At 34.0% G+C, this 21109-nt stretch overlaps 1 protein-coding gene across 1 annotated transcript in view; it reads right to left on the bottom strand.

Moving 5' to 3' along the window:
• LOC126893447 (cullin-associated NEDD8-dissociated protein 1) overlaps window positions 1–21109 on the bottom strand; it is an 81487-nt gene that overhangs the window by 42056 nt on the left and 18322 nt on the right. Inside the window, exons 6-9 of the mRNA XM_050663649.1 lie at window positions 19452–19713; window positions 17966–18742; window positions 14243–14563; window positions 1618–1924 (exon numbers count right to left, since the gene is read on the bottom strand). Of these exons, the coding sequence (XP_050519606.1) occupies window positions 1618–1924; window positions 14243–14563; window positions 17966–18742; window positions 19452–19713 (1667 nt within the window). The remainder of the gene's footprint in view (window positions 1–1617; window positions 1925–14242; window positions 14564–17965; window positions 18743–19451; window positions 19714–21109) is intronic.

The following is a 21109-nucleotide window of genomic DNA, read 5'->3' as shown; positions in this document are numbered from 1 at the left end:
ATATCAGCAAAATGTTAACATACGAATAGTCGAAGATGATTTAAACCCGATTTTTCCATAGACAATTGTAATTAATATTTAGCATTTACAAACTACCATTTACTTTATTTTTTTTTTGTATTGAAATCAAGTCCATGTTCTCTACATGTCTTATATCTGATATGCGGCACAAGTTTCATGTCAACTAATGTATTTTTTTATGTTTCAACAATATTTTCTTTAATTATTTTGGAACATGTTACGAGTGGAATTACCCCTATCCCCCATAGATCCGCCACTGTTCAGTAGTTTTCTAAAGATAAGGCGGAACTGTAGTTTTGCTGGTATTCCATAACTGAGGAGCATTCATGAAATCATGATAATGCTTATATCGATCTAGCAGCACCTTTTATACCGCACTTCTTTAGTTTTCTGAAGATTTTTCGGAGATTTTCTGAAGACTAAAATACGATCCAACTATTTTTGACCACGAATTTATATACAACACGCAAGTACGTATGAAGAACATGAGTTTCTCTTCTTCTAATAATAAATATTTTCGTTCACTTGACCGTAAATTAGTGCAGTTAACGTAAACCGAACACTCAAATCCAATAACTTCAGAAGGCTGTAACTCGAGAATAGTAGTTATTCAGACCCAGGCGCCATGGACTTTTTTAATCTACACATCAAGAAGTATCATTGACCAAACTTTCATCAAATTTGACCGAGACCACTTTTCCATAAGGAGTGTTGCCTGGTCCTTTGTAACAAATTCAAATTTGGTATTTAGGAATAAAAAATTAAAGGTGAAATATTTATTTCATAATTTTTAAATAATTATAGAAGGGTATTAATAGAAAGAAAACACAGTGTTCATAGTTTTATATCGGTTTGCCCAGAAAAGGGTTAAACATCAAAACTTTTTTTGAAAACTGACAACGGATTTCCAAAAATTGGAACAGACTTGTAAGTGACAACAACTATAACACATCTGGACACAAACTAGCTAGCTGGACACAAACTTTTAACGTAACACAAACAAATAAAAAGGATCCAACCCTAAAAACTGAGTTGCAGGTCTTCCCTTGGGAAGAGGATGACATCTGAATGCTGTATGCATGTTAGCTGCAACAAACCTCTTGGAACTGATATGTAAGTATTGAATTCAATACCTCAGGATTAAAAAATAGTCATATTTATTTAATTTACTTACTAACATTAAAATTGGGTCACCATCAAAAAAAAAAAAAAATTATGACTAGATTCTCATCAGATTAGTTGGTTGAAAAAAGTGTTAACATCCAAACGCATAGAATGTATGGTCAGTCAATACTACTGTTGATAATGTTATAGTTGTTAGCTTACTTAATTTGTATATTTTTAACACCCTTTTTTTACCTTTTCGTATGTAATTTTATTTTTGTTATTTTAGCTATTAACTATTTGTTCACAAGACCTCTTTAACTGGCCTGAAGATGGGACAAATAATGTAAATCCCGAAACCGGTCGCCATTTTTTAAGATCAAAATAAAGAACATAAACATAGATTGTGAGTATTGATCTTCTTCATTAGCAAATTATACATGTATTAATTCAACAATATTTGTTTTTACATTGATTGACATCAAAACTTACATTTTTCTACCAATTTCTCCTACGACCAATAAAGCAAATATTTGTTGAGAGTCTGTTGCTGCAGTTTGAATCTCATTGATAAATTGTGGTACTATTGGGTGAGCCTGTGAATGGCAAGTAACTGTGATGACGGCTACACATTTGGCGAGTGAATAGAACGCTTGCTTGTGAAGAGTAGCTGATGGATTCACTGAGAGATTCGAGATTGGCATCAAAAGTAGTCTTAACAAATGATCGTAGCTCAAATCTGGAATATTGCACACGACCAAAGACTTGAAAAAGTCCAACATGGACTGTAAGGCGGTACCTGAAACCAAAATGCATAAAAATGTGAAGTCGCAAGTAGAATCTGTTTTTCTATTATGCCCTTTTTAGACCGGTCTAGTTAGACTCAAAAATAGGAGTGAGGTTACAGTAATTACCATCAAGCTGAAAATTGGCAGGATTGTTCAAAATACCATCATAAACGAAATCTAAAAAGTCCTCATAAATCGGACCCGAGCTAAAAAATTTACGCGGGGTAAAAAGTCACCAAATATGGTTTTTAGCGATTTTCAGCGAAACGGTAAGTTTTATCATAAAATTAGTTCTAACAAAAAATGTAGATTAGATAATTATCTATAAAAAATGTCTTAATACTTTTTTTTCGTAAGAGCCACCGTTTTTGAGATACTGTAACACCAGCGTCACGAATGGAAACCATTTTTGTATAACAGCCCCAGCGTGGATAACAAAGGCAAAGAAAAGATAATATGTAACTCGACAAATTAAACAAAGATAAAAATATAATTGGTGCTACGTAATCTTACGGAGTACCTCGGCAGATCTAAGTCTTCAGAGATCTAGGGGTGTGGATTCTTAATAGATTTTAAATATAATAGAAACTCAATTGCTCGGGGGCGCCATAATTAAAAGAGAATAAAAGACGAAACATACTTAAAACTTCAAAAAAATAATTAAAGTAGGGCAGAGGCACCACTTATGGCCACTACCCCGCATATGGCCATTTCGCTGTGATTTGGCGTCCATCAACCAATAACCTTGAAGCTGCTTAAACGTCAAATAATTCTATAGGAAGTGGGAACAGTGACAAAAACCTACCTAACTGATCAGATTATTTTATTGTTGATGTTTGAGTGGTAGAGTGTTGCAAGTGCCAAGCTAGCTAACGAATTTTCATAAGAAACATATCTGAAATCATCCTTTTCAACACAATACTATATGATATTTTTTCTGCACTGGAAGTGCTAGATAAGGTAAATAGACACTTTTTATTTGATATTATTTATTTTTCATTATAATTAATAGTATGAAATTTGAAAAAATGACGGAGGCCATACGTGGAAACCGAAAAATCACTATTTACCTACTTATGGCCAACCTGCTGGCCACAAGTAGGTAAACGAAATCCACTTTTCTACTAGTTTACTTTTCTACTAATGTAGCATGTTTACATAGTTATACCTACTTTATTTCTTTTAGTGAAAATGCCAAACGCACTAAAGAATAATAAGAGCAGAGTAGAAAAGGTAAAAATACCTAAATTCCAGTGCTCACCTTCAAAAGTAAATTTAGCATTAAATGGCATATCCGAAGGAATGCCTGTGGCCACAGCCAGTCGTCAATTTAAAGTTCCGAGAACTACTTTGCGTAATAAAATATCCGGAAAGTCTCCAAGAAATTCAGTGCCCTGTGGATTCGACTCTCACTTGGGAAAAGAGACTGAAGACCTCCTAGTTGAATGGATATTAACTTCTGCGAAGATGGGTTATTGAGTTCAGTACAAAAACTTGTTCGAGAGGCAAATATTAAAACTCCTTTTGTCAATGATCAACCAGGAAAAAAATGGTATTACAGCTTCCTTAACAGGCACAAGCAACTTTCCCAGAAGAAAGCAGAATACATTCACGGTGGTAGAGGTGCAGTAACTGAAGAGAAAATAGTAAATGGTTCGACGAGGTTCGTATGAATTTAAGTGATATGAGTGCTACCAGTATATTAGATTATCCAAAAAGGATTTATAATATGTATGAAACAGCCCCATTTCTGTTTAGCCCCAAAAAGTGGTAGGTACTGTAATTGGACCGCGAAGAAAACACATATACGATGAACAAACTTCGTCAGATAAGGAAATGGCACTTGCTCAGTTGATTTATGATCCAAAAATGACCTCAAACATAATATCGGGATTTAAAGCCATAGGTCTGTATCCTTTTTCGGAAAATAATGTGGACTACAGTAAAATTGTATTGAGAAAACTCGATGTGTTTCAAACTAAAGATATTAACACTGAAGCCACAGTTTTTCTTAAATATTTAGATTCAAAAATTGATGTGGGTATTCTGGACCAATTTACGACAGCAAAAAAAATATTAATGGGAAGGTAATATTGAATATAAATCGCTATACAGTGTTTGGTTACAAATTACAAATGAAGTAGAAATTCAATCAACCGAAAGTAGAGATCCGGTTCTGGCGAGAGAAGATCCAGAACCTGATAATAATGCTCCTCCAAATATATGTCCACTGGTATCTACTGTAAATGATGATATAATCAATGCTGTGTTTTCGGAAACTTCTGATTATTTAGGCGATCAAGTTCCGACCACATCGACTGCTATCAGTATTGCGATGGATAGCAGTTTTCGTTCAAATAAGGTAGAAGAAGTCAAACGTAATATTTTTTTGCACAAAAACCGATTTCTTCAACAGTATTTTACAATGTTCTCCCTTACCCTCAACAAAAGGAACCGGACTCAAAGAACAAAAGAATACACACCAAGTGTTGTCAATCTAATAACTGGGTGGAGTATCATGAAGAATGTGAGAAACTTAAAAATGATAAAGAAAAACAAAAGCAAGAAAGGAAGCAGGCTCGAGAGCATAACAAGCAGATGAAGGAACAAAATAAAGTCGAAAAAATGGAACAAAAGACAACAAAACTAAAAACGACGAAACCTAAAAAACAAGATCTATATTCAGACTCTTCTTCGGAAGAACATGAAGACTGGGAGGAAACTGGTAGCAGTGAAGACGATGTTGACTTCGTGGAACCAGAACAAGAAAATATTGAAATGTTCGATACCGATGATCTCAAATTGGGAGACTTTGTGCTTGTAAGATTTAAGCAACTGGGTAAAGATATACGACAACATATACATATGTTGGCAAAATTATAGATGTCCTTTCATAAGAAGAGTATGAGATACAATGTTTCAAAAGTGATAATGAAGAGAAAACTGTGTTTTGTCCTATTGAAAATGATGTTTGCAGTATAGATAAAAACGATATTTTAGGAAAACTACCCGATTCCATTGTCCAGGAACAAGGAAGAAAACGTACAACAGTTTTCAATACTTTTTGCCTATTTGTTTGTATTACCGGAAATTTATTTTGTTTTACCTATTTTTGTAGTTCAATAAATATTTAAACATATAAATATCAATTTATTATTATTATTATTATTATTATTATACAATAATATCGAGCCAAAGCAGAGCTTATATGGCTCAAAGTACAAAAATAATTGTAGGTCTTAAACTAAATAATATAACATAAAACAAATTCTTACAAAATAAAAATTAAATTAAAGTAAATATTCAAAAGAATTTGTTTTCATAAAAGTTGTTACAACAATAGCAAATTAAAAAAGATACAAAAACTAGAAAGTAAGTATACCTAAAAATTACAATTTTTTTTTCTCATAAAAAAAACATAAAATATATCCTTATATTTTACAACAACTATTTTAACAAAAATTGCTAACATTACACATACAATGTCCAGTTAGTTCTCATCAAACCTGTTTAGTCTGTTAGTCTCATCAAACAAATTTGTATCTTTATTTTTACCTATTTTCTGGGTGGCCAAAAGTGGGGAAACTGTATGGCCAAATGTAGAAACACATGGCCAAAAGTGGCGATTTTTGTTGTTCAAAATATAAAACAATATAATATTTTCATTCTAAATTGAATTCTTATGATCATTTGATTTCTTAGTAGAGCTAATTCGAAAGTAAAAATAGCATTGAGCGGAAAGATTTTATTCGAATCCTTCATGTTTCTCAAGAGAAATATAATAAAGAAAGTTCTTAAAGTGGACATAAGTGGTGCCTCTGCCCTAACAAGTTAATAAAAATATATAGTTATCATAAAATACAAACACATTTACATAAACATAAATATATCATGACCTTACCTTAGTGTTCTCAGTTGAATATCATTTAGGAACAAGAAAAAGGGATCAAATAATAATATTATCAAGCAAAAAACATTATTGCAAAATGAAATAAATTTTATTAAATTAAAAAAAAATGAAATGATGGATCTCTTGAAGACAATAAAAGAGATTCTGTTTACAAAAACATTAAAAAGGTTTACAAACAATACCTTGTCATATAGTCCTGTCCTTATCTTCACGTTGTGGATGTCCAAAGCACGCACATTTCACTGAATTTAGATAAAGAATAGTACAAAAATGTTTATTATTTATGAAAAGTTTCAGCAGAATTAAATAAACTTCCAAATAATTGTTCCAAAATAAATAAAATTCGAAATGAGTCTGCTCATATTGACTTTTTAAAATATTTAAATAACTTCTATTTAATTTCTTGGAAGTATTTATTATTAATATTGACACCTAACGCATGAATTTATCCATGACTCTGGTACTTAATCCATAACTGCTTTAAAAAAAGAAACTTAGGTAGTGTAGTATACACTAAAATAAACTGGCTCTTTGCCTAACAGCGGCATTTGGCTTGTGACTAGGAAGTCACGAAAGGAGAACTGTTTCTAACACTACATTTTCAGGAACTTAAAAAACTTGATTAAGAGCTATGTCGGACCTTTTTTTTTTTGGAGGTCGTCTGACATATGTCTCCGATGGCACTGCAGCCTCATGGGCTTATTGTGCCAACCATCCTACCTTTTATGTCACCCAATCCATAAGCTTGGTGCCACGTACCAAATTGTACATCCCTAGCATGGGTTTGGTGGCATATTCTGCTGGAGTTAATTTTGGTTGTCCATAAATAGCCTGCCTCTTGTTATCCAAAGCCTCACACTCGTACAGTACATGATATGCTGTTTCAGTTCCCCTATTGCACAGTCTGCAGTTAAGGTTCCCTTCGTACAGCCCAATTCTATTCAGGTGTCCTTTCAGGGCACAGTGACCCGTGAGAAGACCTGTAAATATGCGGAGCTGACTCCTATGTAATTTTATTAGTTCCTCAGCTCTCCGTTTTGAGGGTTCCCTTATTAAGGGCCTCCCGTGTCGCTGACCAGGTACGTTCCCCCAGTATTCTTTGTGTTTGTTTTTGACCCATTCCCTGACTTGTCCCCTAATTATTGTTTTAGGTACTCCTAGAGCAGGTTCTGGGCCAAAATATGAAGTTGATGAACCGTTCCTTGCCAGCTCATCTGCTTTCTCATTACCGTCTATCCCAGGTGTCCTGGCACCCAGAATAGAGTTACACTATCTCTTTCGGCCAGTTCTTCCAGTTCTTGCCGGCATTCCCATACCTTCAGTGATGCTTGGCTGTCTGTGAGTATATTGATCCGTCTATTTTCATAGGCCCTCAAGTTGTTCATTGTGACACACTACAGAATTGCGTACATTTCCGCTTGAAACACAGTTGTGTATGTTCCTAGTGAGAAACTGAGTCCTACATTCTCTGTTTCACTAAAAATACCGGCTCCAGTGCCTTCATCGGTTTTTGATCCGTCCGTATACCAGATCGTTCCCCTGATTTTGCTACTGATGCTGTTCCACTCCCTTCGGTCATTGATTTCTATTCCGAAGTTCCTATTAAATGTGTATTTTGGTACCATGTGGTCAGTGTATGTATCAGATATACTTACCCCACCTTGGTTCCAAATCTGATTATGCCCAAGGTTCTCGTATTTATCCCTTGGTTTTCCTTGCAGCCTGTATGCTCCCATCCACCGCTTCCCCTTTGATAAATATATCAAGAGGGGGTAGGTCTAACAGGGTTTCCAGTGCCGCCGTCGGTATTGTTTTTTATTGCTCCCGTTATTCCCAAGCATGCAAGTCTTTGTATCCTGCTTATCTTGTTTATAGCGGTTCTTTGCTGCATCTTTGTCCACCATACCAAGGATTCATATGTTATCATGGGTCTCACTATCGTTATATATGTCCAGTACGCCATTTTCGGACAGAGTCCCCATGTTTTTCCATGTGTGCGTCTGGTCAGCATTAATGTCGCCTCCGCTCTTTTAATTACTCTTTCAAGCTGTCGGTTCCAGGTAAGTTCTGGGTCCAGTATAACCCCTAGATACTTTACCTCTTTAGACAGCTCCAATTGTTCACCATTAAGGATCAGAGGCCCTAAGTCTTCCAGCTTCCTTCTTCTGGTGAACGCAATTGTGACTGTTTTGGAAGGACTGACTCTCAGCCCTTCTTCCTCAGTCCATTTGGTGACAATATTAAGGGCCTGCTGCATGCGTTCCCTTACTATGTTTTGGAATTTTCCCTGAACAAGGACTACCAAGTCGTCTGCATAGCCCAGGGTTTCATGGCCGTTCAATTCCAGGGACTCAAGCAAATCGTCCATGACAAGGTTCCATATTAGCGGGGACAGAACACCTCCCTGCGGATACCCTCGTCGGACCTGGGCGATAATGCTCTCCCCTAGAATGGACGTATATACGAGTCTCTGTTGTATCATGTGGTCTATCCACTTGCAACAAATTTCATCGATCCCTTTTCTCCTCGATGCTCTTGAGATTGTTTCTAAGGATATGTTATTGAACGCTCCTTCTATGTCCAAAAAGGTCGCTAATAGTACCTCTTTGTGCTTGAGAGCATATTCAGCTTTTTCTACAAGCTGATGTAATGCTGTCTCTGTTGACATTCCTGCTCTATATGCATACTGGTTCTTATGTATCGGTCTGTTTTCCAATATGCCATCCCGTATATGCCTATCTAGCAGTTTTTCTAGCGTCTTAAGCAGAAGAGACATAATACTTATTGGTCACAAAGACTTTGCCCCATCCTGTCCAGTTTTTCCAGGTTTTGGTATAAAAGTTATTCTGATGAGTTACTCCATGCCTTTGGAATATATCCTAGAGCCAAACTGCTCCGAAGCACTGTACATGGTCGGAACCCTTCTGCAATAGTACTGGATAAATCCCATCTAATCCTGGCGCTTTATAAGGTTCGAATGAGTGTAATGCCCATTTTACTTTTTCCCCAGTTACTACTTTCTTTGCTGCCTGCCATTTCTCCTTGGATGCCCACAGAGGGGTATCTAGTTCTGATTTCTGGCAGTTCTCCAAAGTTAAGTCTGTAACTTGGGAACCGGGGAAGTGGACTTTCAGCAGTTCTCTGATAGTTCCTTCCCCTGTATGTCGGACCTTAATATTCGAACTTAACTTTCTCAGAAAACTAAACTCTTCAGAAAACCGCGCCGTGGCGGCTCCAGCCGAGGCTCAACAAACCTCTCTCTTTGAAAGCTCAAACTTGAATTCCCCACTCTCAGAACTTGAATCTTTCTCTCCAAACCAAAACGCTTCCTTCCAAAAACCCACTCCATTTCTCATTCTAGCCTACTCATCCAATCAACCAATAAGAAAAAAGTTTAATCCTTCCCTCTTTCATCATTGACTAATAAAAAAAATAACTAAGCTTCCTACACTTTTTATCGACCAATAGAAAAAAAACAAAACATGTTCTAAGCCCAACCTACTTAGTATGGAACCATCCAAAATTAGTTTGCAAAGTCAGCAAAACTCACTCCGTTCTACAGTTCTAAGTAAAGATATTGCTGAGTCCACAATTAACACATGTGCTCTCTAATAATGATACGAGCACGTTTTGTGTATCTAACTACCAGGAATACTGGAGCCAAAACCATCATTAGCTACATTGTAACTATTGTTTTTACATCACAAACGGAACACAGAGAATCGAATATATGACCGTAAAATACAATAACGTCTTTCTGTAACAAGACAGATAAACTTCAAATTCTCACGTTTAAATAAATTCCTTACATTCGCTTGGCATATGAAGCTATATTTTTATGTGTACAGGGTGAGACAAAAACATGTTACGATAAATTTACAATTTTTGGTTTCTGCATAAGGCAAAATAATTGCGTTCTTTTGAACCGTTTCAATACAACGATACAATGTTGAGAGAGTTCTAATCGTCATAATATGTATTAGTACACCACGTATATACATCATGAAGCTGTAATACAAGTATCATAAACATAATATTCTGTCGTCAACTTAACTTATATTACACATAATAATATAAGATATTATAAATATGATAATGTTTCTACTATACAGCTTGCGGTCTACCGAGGGATGCAATGTATAAGCTGTATTATATTACAGCCAACAAAAAAAAACTTTAAAAAGTTAATGTAACGCGAAAATAATAAGAATTATTAACTTATAAAAATTATTCTTCCTTATGCGTCTTATTCAATTTGTAAAGATGGATTTTGTCGGAATAAACACGTTCTATCGGTACGTCGGCTAATCTAATCACCCTACCTATTCTTTTCTCAGAAGGGTTTGAACATAATAATGAAAGCCAACTTTCTAGGCAAAATGTTTATTGCTAAGTACTAATAAACATTTCAATATACATCTAACAATAAAACACTGAAAACGTTTGTTTTCTATACTTCCACAAAATTTATTATAACTAAGTGACTACAGCTGTTTCGGCGGAGTGCCTTTCTCAAGTGATATAGTTTACAATGTGTTTGCCTTTTTAAGTCTTCAGCTGAAGAGGTTGAGGAGTGGGGAGCTGTTTGTCTCGAGTTGGTCATTCAGAATTATATCTGTATTTTTCAGTTTATTAATTTCCATAGATTCTAAAAAAGATAGCTTAAGGCCTTTATTTTGAATATGTAGAATTTGAAACTCTTCATTGAAAGAATGATTATGATCTAGAAGGTGAAGTGCGTATGTAGAAGTGTCTGTTTTTCTATTGTTGAATGCCCTTTTGTGTTCTGCTATCCGTTTGTCAAAAGTTCTGCCAGTTTGACCGATGTACGTTTTCGGACAGACACCACAAGTTAGTTTGTACACACCACTCTGTAGTTGCTTTCTCTTTCGACTTTTATTGTTCTTAATATATTTGCTTAAGTTGTTGTTAGTTCTGAAAGCTGGTGTTATTCCTTTCTTTTTTATGTATCTGGCTATTTTTGTTGTTATCTTGCCAGTATATGTGAGAGAGCAGAAGGTACTGGGTTCTTTCTGTGGTGGTGGATACACTAATTTCAGGGCTTTCTTATGGAGTTTTTGGTTTAAAATTTTGTTAACTGTTTGTTCGTTATAGCCGTTGTTTACTGCTATTTGTTTAATGATGTTTAGTTCTATCTCGAAGTTATTCTTTGTCATGGGAATTTCTGTCAGTCTATGTATCATGCTATGGTAGGCTGCTAATTTGTGTTGTGTAGGATGGGATGATGAATTGTGTATAGTTGTGTCAGTATGGGTAGGTTTATGATATACGGAGAACTCATGTTTGTTGTGTAGTCTGGAAATCGTTACATCTAGAAAGTTTATGGAGTTATTCTGTTCTGTTTCTATTGTAAACTCAATATTATTATGAAGTGAATTAATATATGATAGAAATTGGTCAAGTTGTCTGTTAGTTCCTGTAAAGCATACTAGTATATCATCCACGTATCTCCACCAATATAAGAACTGTTTAAATACGGGATGTTTAGAAATTGTTGTTTCAAGTTGGTTCATAAATATATCTGATAGCAATGGGCTTAGAGGATTACCCATAATAAGTCCTGAACTGTTGTTTGTGTATATTTGATTATTGAATTCAAAATAGTCTTGATTTATGCAAATTTCAAGAAGGTGTAAAATTTCAGATGCAATGATCGGATTTGTACTATTATGGTCTAAAAGATTCTTAACTAAAACAAAAGTTTCTGTAGGAGGAACACTAGGAAAAAGATTTTTTACGTCAAATGAAATTAGTCTGGAGTTGTTGGGCAATTGAAAATGTTGTATTTTATTAACTAGTTCTAGTGTATTTTTTACGGTGAATTTAGGTGAAAATTTAGGATATTATGGGTAATCCTCTAAGCCCATTGCTATCAGATATATTTATGAACCAACTTGAAACAACAATTTCTAAACATCCCGTATTTAAACAGTTCTTATATTGGTGGAGATACGTGGATGATATACTAGTATGCTTTACAGGAACTAACAGACAACTTGACCAATTTCTATCATATATTAATTCACTTCATAATAATATTGAGTTTACAATAGAAACAGAACAGAATAACTCCATAAACTTTCTAGATGTAACGATTTCCAGACTACACAACAAACATGAGTTCTCCGTATATCATAAACCTACCCATACTGACACAACTATACACAATTCATCATCCCATCCTACACAACACAAATTAGCAGCCTACCATAGCATGATACATAGACTGACAGAAATTCCCATGACAAAAAATAACTTCGAGATAGAACTAAACATCATTAAACAAATAGCAGTAAACAACGGCTATAACGAACAAACAGTTAACAAAATTTTAAACCAAAAACTCCATAAGAAAGCCCTGAAATTAGTGTATCCACCACCACAGAAAGAACCCAGTACCTTCTGCTCTCTCACATATACTGGCAAGATAACAACAAAAATAGCCAGATATATAAAAAAGAAAGGAATAACACCAGCTTTCAGAACTAACAACAACTTAAGCAAATATATTAAGAACAATAAAAGTCGAAAGAGAAAGCAACTACAGAGTGGTGTGTACAAACTAACTTGTGGTGACTGTCCGAAAACGTACATCGGTCAAACTGGCAGAACTTTTGACAAACGGATAGCAGAACACAAAAGGGCATTCAACAATAGAAAAACAGACACTTCTACATACGCACTTCACCTTCTAGATCATAATCATTCTTTCAATGAAGAGTTTCAAATTCTACATATTCAAAATAAAGGCCTTAAGCTATCTTTTTTAGAATCTATGGAAATTAATAAACTGAAAAATACAGATATAATTCTGAATGACCAACTCGAGACAAACAGCTCTCCACTCCTCAACCTCTTCAGCTGAAGACTTAAAAAGGCAAACACATTGTAAACTATATCACTTGAGAAAGGCACTCCGCCGAAACAGCTGTAGTCACTTAGTTATAATAAATTTTGTGGAAGTATAGAAAACAAACGTTTTCAGTGTTTTATTGTTAGATAAAATGAACTTCCATCAAGTAACGGTCGAATCCATCAATTATTTCAATATACAATAAACTTTATGCAAATTTAGTTTGTTTACCATCATGCAAATTACACCTTTACCTTCCTGGGTGGCGAAATCCTTAAGATAGATGACACCCTCGAGGTATTAATTAGTCTTGAGTACTACTCCTTAGTGACAATACGTATTAAACCTATACTACTTGAATGTGCTGAAGTTTAAAAAAAAACTAATTAAACTCCACAAGAAGTTATTTCCAACGGAATTAGCTTTCTTCTCTCTATGTATGGAGCGCCTAAAAAAACTACGTGCTTAGATAAGTTTCGATATGCATGTTTCTTTAAAAATACTCGAAATAAAAATCAAGTGCAATTATCTTGTCTTCCTCCAACCTCAGCGGCTGCTCATCAACATCTTTTTCGGGTATATTACCAAGTTCAAGTGTGGCTTGGTTATCAGCTAGATCCAAAAGACTGGGGATGGAAAGTAGTCGACAATGGAAAGAACTAATTCAAACTTTACTCCCACCTGCACCGGAAAAACTCCTGAACACAATTTTTTGCAACTGTAAAAAGGGAAGTAGCGCTAAATGTGGTTGCAAAAAAGTTGGACTGTTTTGTTCGGTAGCATGCACTAATTGTCAAAACCGGTCGTGCTCCAATGTTGAATCACCAACAATTGAGGATTCATTTGATTTTATCGAGGAGCCATGCGATGTGTCATTATTGGGACAATTTACTTGCACCCAGGATGAACAAGAAGAACAAAAAGAAGAACTAGAAGGTGAGGAAGAAGAAGAAGAAGAACAAGGATAAGAGGAAGCAGAAGTATTAGAAAATTATGAACCAGCTGGATAAATTTACCTTTTTTTAATTTATACCGCTTTTATCATTTTTAACCCTTGCCAATATCAATTATTCAATAGCTTCAAATTAAACAGAATCATAACAGATCGGAGGAATAGGCCTACTGGGGAAACCACGTTAAAAAAACGCGCTAAGTACACTACCTCAAAGGTGGTGTGGAAACGTGTGCGCATATTATGACGATTACAACTGTTTGAATCGTTGTATCTCACAAACGGTGCGTCTTAAAAAAAAGGTAATAAGACATTCTTTATGGATAATTATCTAAATTTCAAAATCGCTAAAAACTATATTTGGTGACCTTTGACCCTGCGTAAATTTTTTAGTTCGGGTCGGATTTATGAGGACTTTTTAGATTTCATTTATGATGGTATTTTGAACAATCCTGCTAATTTTCAGCTTGATGGTAATTTTTGTAACGTCGGATGTGTAAGTTGACCGGAGTATTTGTGTTTTGCTAGACATTTATTAAAGGTTCTACTAGTTTGGCCGATGTAAGTTTGAACGAATTTAGTTTGAAACTTACCTTGCAACAGTGGTGATTTCACAAGTACTAAAATCTGCGGCATAATGGTATCATTGATGTTCATCAAGGCTTTGGGATGATACACAGCAATAGCTTTTAAAATAATAAGGGTCCATTGAGCAATGTGAAGATCAGATTCATCGAGTAACGGCGGTATTTCAACTACAATATGTTTTAACAAATTTTCGTTTAAGTCTTTGTGATAATTTTTGATCAAACAGTCTATTAATTGCAGCGTAGTCAGTTTCAAAGCTCTCTGGTTTTTTCTTAAGAATAGTCCTAAGATCGGCATTGCATCCGGCAAAATGGGCAACTCAATACCTAAAAAATAAACAAAAATCAAGTACATAGTACTTATTTATGTGAATCGTATAAAGACTGTTTAGAATATACAGACAAAATGTATAGAAACGAAATGTTACCAATATACCAAACAAACTTAACTGATGTGCCTGAGATAGAAATACAATTTCTAAGAGATTATTCCATTTATCCGAAGTCGTTGAGAAATATGATGTTTAATTCAGACAGAGAATTATTTTAAAAATCATCATATCGTATTTACAGACGCATCTAAAAAAGACGAAAAAACGTCTTGTGCATTTTGGGACCCTATAGAAAACTATTTCGAGGCAAAAAAACTTCCGAGTGAATTTTCAAGTCATTCAGCTGAGCAAATCGGTATATTAGAAGCCTTAAAATATGTATATAAAAATAGTTTATTTAGTAAGCAAAAATTTTTAATAATATGTATCAGATTGTAAAAGTGATTTAGATAAACATCAACTAATTGTAATATTAATTATCTCTTACTAAATATTTTAGTTAATTTTAAAAACTTGTACGAGGAAGAAAAAATAGTTAAGTTTGTTTGAATTAAAGCTCGCTGTGGGATTATTCATAATGAAAAAGTAGACATGCTCGCCAAGGAAGCATTAGATTCTGATAATTTTGTAAAATATTCATTCATTTCAGAACACCTATATACTATTTCCAAAAATATAATTAGGCAGGAATGGAGGGATATATACAGGGTGTAACAAAAATACAGGTCATAAATTAAATCACATATTCTGGGACCAAAAATAGTTCGACTGAACCTAACTTACCTTAGTACAAATACGCACACAAAAAAAGTTACAGCCCTTTGAAGTTACAAAATGAAAATCGATTTTTTCCGATATATCGAAAACTATTAGAGATTATTTAATGAAAATGGACACATGGCATTCTTATGGCATGAACATCCTAAAAAGAAATTATATTGAAATTTGTGCAGCCCATAAAAATTTTATGGGGGTTTTGTTCCCTTAAACCCCCCAAACTTTTATGTACGTCCCAATTAAATTATTTTTGTAGTACCATTAGTTAAACACAATGTTTTTAAAACTTTTTTGCCTCTTAGTACTTTTTCGATAAACCAGTTTTAATCGAGATGCGGCTTCTTTTTTAATATGTTTACATAAACATTTTATGGAGGTTTTGTGCCTTTAAACCCTCCAAATGTTTGTGTACGTTCCAATTAAACTATTATTGCTGTACCATTAGTTAAACACAGTGTTTTTAAAGCTTTTTTGCCTCCTAATATTTTTCAGATAAGGCACCTTTTATCGAGATGTGGCTTCGTTTTTAATATGGTTCAAAGTATACCTCAAACTGTAATTTATAAATAAATTTTAATATTATTACCAAATCTCTAAAATCGTACTAAACCGTAAATATGTGGTGGATTTGACAAAACCTTCAAAATATCTAAAAAAAAACTAACTTTTCGAAAAAGTACTAAGAGGCAAAAAAGTTTTAAAAACATTGTGTTTAACTAATTGTGCCACAATGATAATTTAATTGGAACGTACACAAAAGTTTGGGGGGGTTTAAGGGAACAAAACCCCCATAAAATTTTTATAGGGTACACAGATTTCACTATAAATTTTTTTCAGATGTTCCTATCATAAGAATGTCACATGTTTGTTTTCAATAAGAAACCTCAAACAGTGTTCGATCTATTAAAAAAAATCGATTTTTATTTTGTAACTTCAAAGGGCTGTAACTTTTTTTAGGTGCACATTTGTACTAAGGTAAGTTAGGTTCAATCGAACTATTTTTGGTCCCAGAATATGTGATTTAATTTATGACCTGTATTTTTGTTACACCCTGTATATAGTCATTTCACCAAAGGACTTTTTTTATAAAATTATTCAGCCGAAAATTCCTACTAAACCATGGTTCTCTAATGGCATTGCAAAAAAAGATGTAATTAGAATTATTTGTAGAATCAGATTTAACCATTCACTAGCACCTTCACACTTATTTAAATTAAAAATGGCAAATTCCCCAAACTGCGAATGTGGAGAATATAGCACACTAGAACATATGATATTAAATTGTAATAAAAATAGAACGAAGATCAATGTGTTTATGGAATTAATTATGAAAATGAAATTTTTAGTAAAACCAATCAATCTTTATGAATTAATAGTGTCTAACAATTTAGAAGTTTATAAGTTGTTATATCAACACATAAGCAGTTTAAATATAAGAATTTGAAGTATTAGTTTATAAAGAAAATGTATACCAAAATTGTACATAATTGTGTACTTTGTACGCACGTAAGAAGTTATACTTCTATTATATAATTTCAAAGAAATAAATATACTTAACAGGTTATTTGTATTTCATTTAAATATTAAACTAACTTTCTTACCTACCAGTTTTAAAAAAAATTTATTAAAACGATACCAAAAATTAAAAAAAAAAAGAATATGAATCGTCCGGGATTTGAACCCGGGACCTCTCGATCTCCGGTCACACGCCTACCACCGAGCTATATTCCTTTTGCTTTGACAGGTTACAAGATTTCTCATACATACTGACAAATTTAATAGACCAAGTGAAGTATACAAAAATACTTTAAAAATATACAGTATAGCCCGTAATAAACAATACTGAAACTGAAACATGAAATTGTTAAGAATTACTTGGCAGGTCTATACAAGTTAATTTGGGTATGACAGCGTACAGAAAGAGAAACCTATGTTTCAGTTTCAGTACTGTTTATTTCGGGCTATACTGTACTTACTATTATTATAAAATATCTTATTCCCGAGGAAGACAAATCCAAAGACACAAAAATTATAATAAATAATACATTTACTAAAAACACTAATATATCCTTTTAATGACTTATTTGCACTGACAGCGCTGATACATACATATCTTGAAAGATTAGCAACAAACTACATACTGCCTGTGTGCGCATGCGCCCGGTGTTATAAAATTGCACCCTCGATCGTAAAGAAGTATAACTTCAAAAAAATAAATGAAAAAAAAGAAAAGTAAACAAAAAATAAAAGAAAAAATCAATAAATAAATAAATAAATAAAAAAAAAGAATTACGAGCACAATAAAAAAATATAATAATAAATAATCAATATTTCAAGGTAAATATGATTAGGCGAATGAAGCCTTAGGTTTCACAGTCAATATCCCAAACACACACACACACACACACACACACGCACGCACGCACGCACGCACGCACGCACGCACACGCACACGCACACGCACACGCACACACACACACACACACACACACACACACACACACACACACACACACACACACACACACACACACACACACACGCATACACACGTACATAGTAAAGTTAAGCAGTTCTAATGTAGCTTGTATATTGAAAAACTTAATAAAAAAGTACTTACTTAAGGGAGACCCAGCTATTTTTGTTAGGGCTTTGACAGTTGTTAGTCTAGTAATCTCATTTTTCAGTCTATCAAGGAACAAAGGTAAGCAAGAAGGTAGCTCAGCTTTCAAGTGATCACCCAAGTTACAAATTACTTGTCCCATCGTAGATATTGCTTTTTCTTTAACCTCTTGATCTATATCTGCAGTTCTTAAGCGCACTAACGTACAACTGTAAATGTCTTTGGTGAATGGCGTGAAGTCAAAACCAGAGTTAACATTCAAAGGCCGAATCACTTTTACCAATTCTTGTAGAACATTCAACGCTTCTGCGGTGATCTTGTAAAAGTTATCACCAACGGCACTTATTACTGGAGGTAGGAGAGTACTGATATATGGATGAAAAACTTGTGGTTGGTGACTGGTTAACAAACAATAGATAAATGACAATGCATCGATCTTCATATTGCTACTAGCATTCTTTTCGCTTACAGAGTACAGTATGCCAGGTATCAGGTCCCCAATATGAGTACTCAATGCTCCTGGAAGAACCGCACAAAGTTCCTTTAGTAAATGGAAGCAGTCCTGTCTTGTTTTAATGCTTTTCTCACGCATTTGACCCTGTACACCGTTGACAAGCATTTCTATTTGCTGCTGAAGAAGTATCATAGGTGACTCTTCCTCGTCATCCATAACCATAGCGTTTGGATCCATGCTTACGCTTACTGTTGATTTAGTTTGCTTGAGAAGAGCTATGTAGGCATGGAAGATATCGGACTTCACGTTTTCTTCTCTTTCTACACAGACAAAACATATAATATTATTTAGAGTATGTAATATATTGGTGATTGTTCCAAGTAATAGTTATTTATGTACCAAGTCAGTAAAATTACTCTTTATCGAACGAGTCTGATATTATGAGCAGAGCGAACGTGGTGAATAACAGACGAGTTCAATAAAGAGTTTTTACTGGCGTGGTGCATACAAAATTTTATCGCCAACAATTTGATATTGGTTTTATCACTTACTTACAATTTACAATTTAAGAACTTTTTAAATTTTAGACGTCATAATAATTTCATGGCAGTGATGACAGATAACTTTTGCAAGATGGCCGTTTTCGATTTTTAATCGATAGTTATCAATATTAAATAATTACTAAATCGGTAAAGTTTTAATTTACTTTATATGAATATAATTATAAAATACTAAAGAATTTTTACATAAATTTAATTGATAATATCGCAAATTGTGTACAATATTTTTAATAATTAAAAGTAAATAAATTTTAAGTTCACTCAAATACTCGCCATTCGATTACTGCCATCGACCACTTACATTCAACTCGGTTAATTTGATTAATCGCGGCAGGTAAAGTAAAATTTTTCTTTCAGTACAATAAAGTGTTACTTTACTGCCGCAAATGAGGACAAATGAGTACAATAATGAATGACTTTAGTGACGGTTGGCGATAAATAATGTTTTATACTACCTTATTTTATTTACCTTTAAATCTAGCGATTAAAGCTGGTGACAAAACTTTGTAAAATTCGGATAGCAGCTCGTGACGGGTTGAAATAATAGCTTCTAAACATTTTGCAGCAGATCGTCTCACTTTCCAGCTCATATCATCATCGTCGCTATATTCATCATTCTCTTCATCCTCCTCATCATCGTCATTTGGGTCATTTTGGCCGTTGGCACTTTCATCTTCATCATAATTGTAGTTAGGATCATATACCATGTATTTTAAACATAAATCTGTTATCTGTATAAAAAGATGAAACAAGATTATAAAATATACAAAATTTTAATGTTTTCAGTTGTTATTTTGATTTAAATTCTATCATTTGATTCCAAATATAGTAGTCCAAGAGGCAGCGCTGAAAAATCTCTTTGAATTTACTAAAGCTAGATTTTTCACAGTTGATTACTGTGATTGTGTAGAGAAACATACTGCGGTCGGTCAAGCGAAACGTAGAACACGGGTTACTGAGAGGGTATCAAAGTTGCTTTCCTACGAAGGTAATTAAATCCATTTACTAAGGCTGAAAATCAGTACACACATTCTAAATTAAATATAAATAAAAGTTATTATAATCGGTCAGCTGTATGACGGGACAGAGCCGGTCGGTCGGCCCCAGTGAATGTACAGGGTTATTCACTGTATTTTGACCCCCTTGTAAACTGCTTTATTTACAGAATTAGAAAAAAATGTAAAATACAAAAGTTATTCGCTTTTTAAATTGTTTTTTTGACATATATATCGTACTAGTGACGTCATCCATTTGGGCGTGATGACGTAATTGACTATTTTTTTAAATGGGAATAGGGGTCGAGTGCTAGCTCATTTGAAAGGTTATTCAATTCCCTATTCAGTAATATAAACATTAACATGATTAATTATACAGGGTGTCAAAAAATTTTTTTAATTAAATTGTTTAATTAATAATTCAAAAAATTTTTTTGGGCACCCTGTATAAATAATGATCTTAATGTTTATAGTACTGTATAGAGAATTGAATAACCTTTCAAATGAGCTAGCACACGACCCCTATTCTCATTTTAAAAAATAGTTGATTACATCATCACGCCCAGATGGATGACGTCACTAGTACGATATATATGTCCAAAAATCATAATTAAAAAATCGAATAACTTTTGTATTTTACATTTTTTTCTAATTCTGTAAATAAAGCAGTTTACAAGGGGGTCAAAATATAGTGAATAACCCTGTACATTCATTGAAGCCGACCGACCGGCTCTGTCCCGTCATACAGCTGACCGACTATAATAACTTTTATTTGTATTCAATTTAGAATGTGTGTACTGATTTTCAGCCTTAGTAAATGGATTTAATTACCTTCGTAGGAAAGCAACTTTGATACCCTCTCAGTAAGCCCTGTTCTACGTTTCGCTCGACCGGCCGCAGTATGTTTCTCTACACAATCACAGTAATCAACTGTGAAAAATTTAGCTTTAGTAAATTCAAAGAGATTTTTCAGCGCTGCCTCTCCGTCTATAGAGGAAATACTTTCGATAACTTAATGAACAAAGATTATCCCAGAGAACTAGTAAAACTAGTGGTGATAATAACAGCAATGTTGGTCACTATAATAAACAAGTAATTGCTCAAGAAATAAAATAAAGATAAAATACATACA

The sequence above is a fragment of the Diabrotica virgifera genome, chromosome 10 (genome assembly GCF_917563875.1).
Source record: "Diabrotica virgifera virgifera chromosome 10, PGI_DIABVI_V3a".
Taxonomy (NCBI): domain Eukaryota; kingdom Metazoa; phylum Arthropoda; class Insecta; order Coleoptera; family Chrysomelidae; genus Diabrotica; species Diabrotica virgifera.
This window is presented reverse-complemented; position numbering and strand designations above follow the sequence as displayed.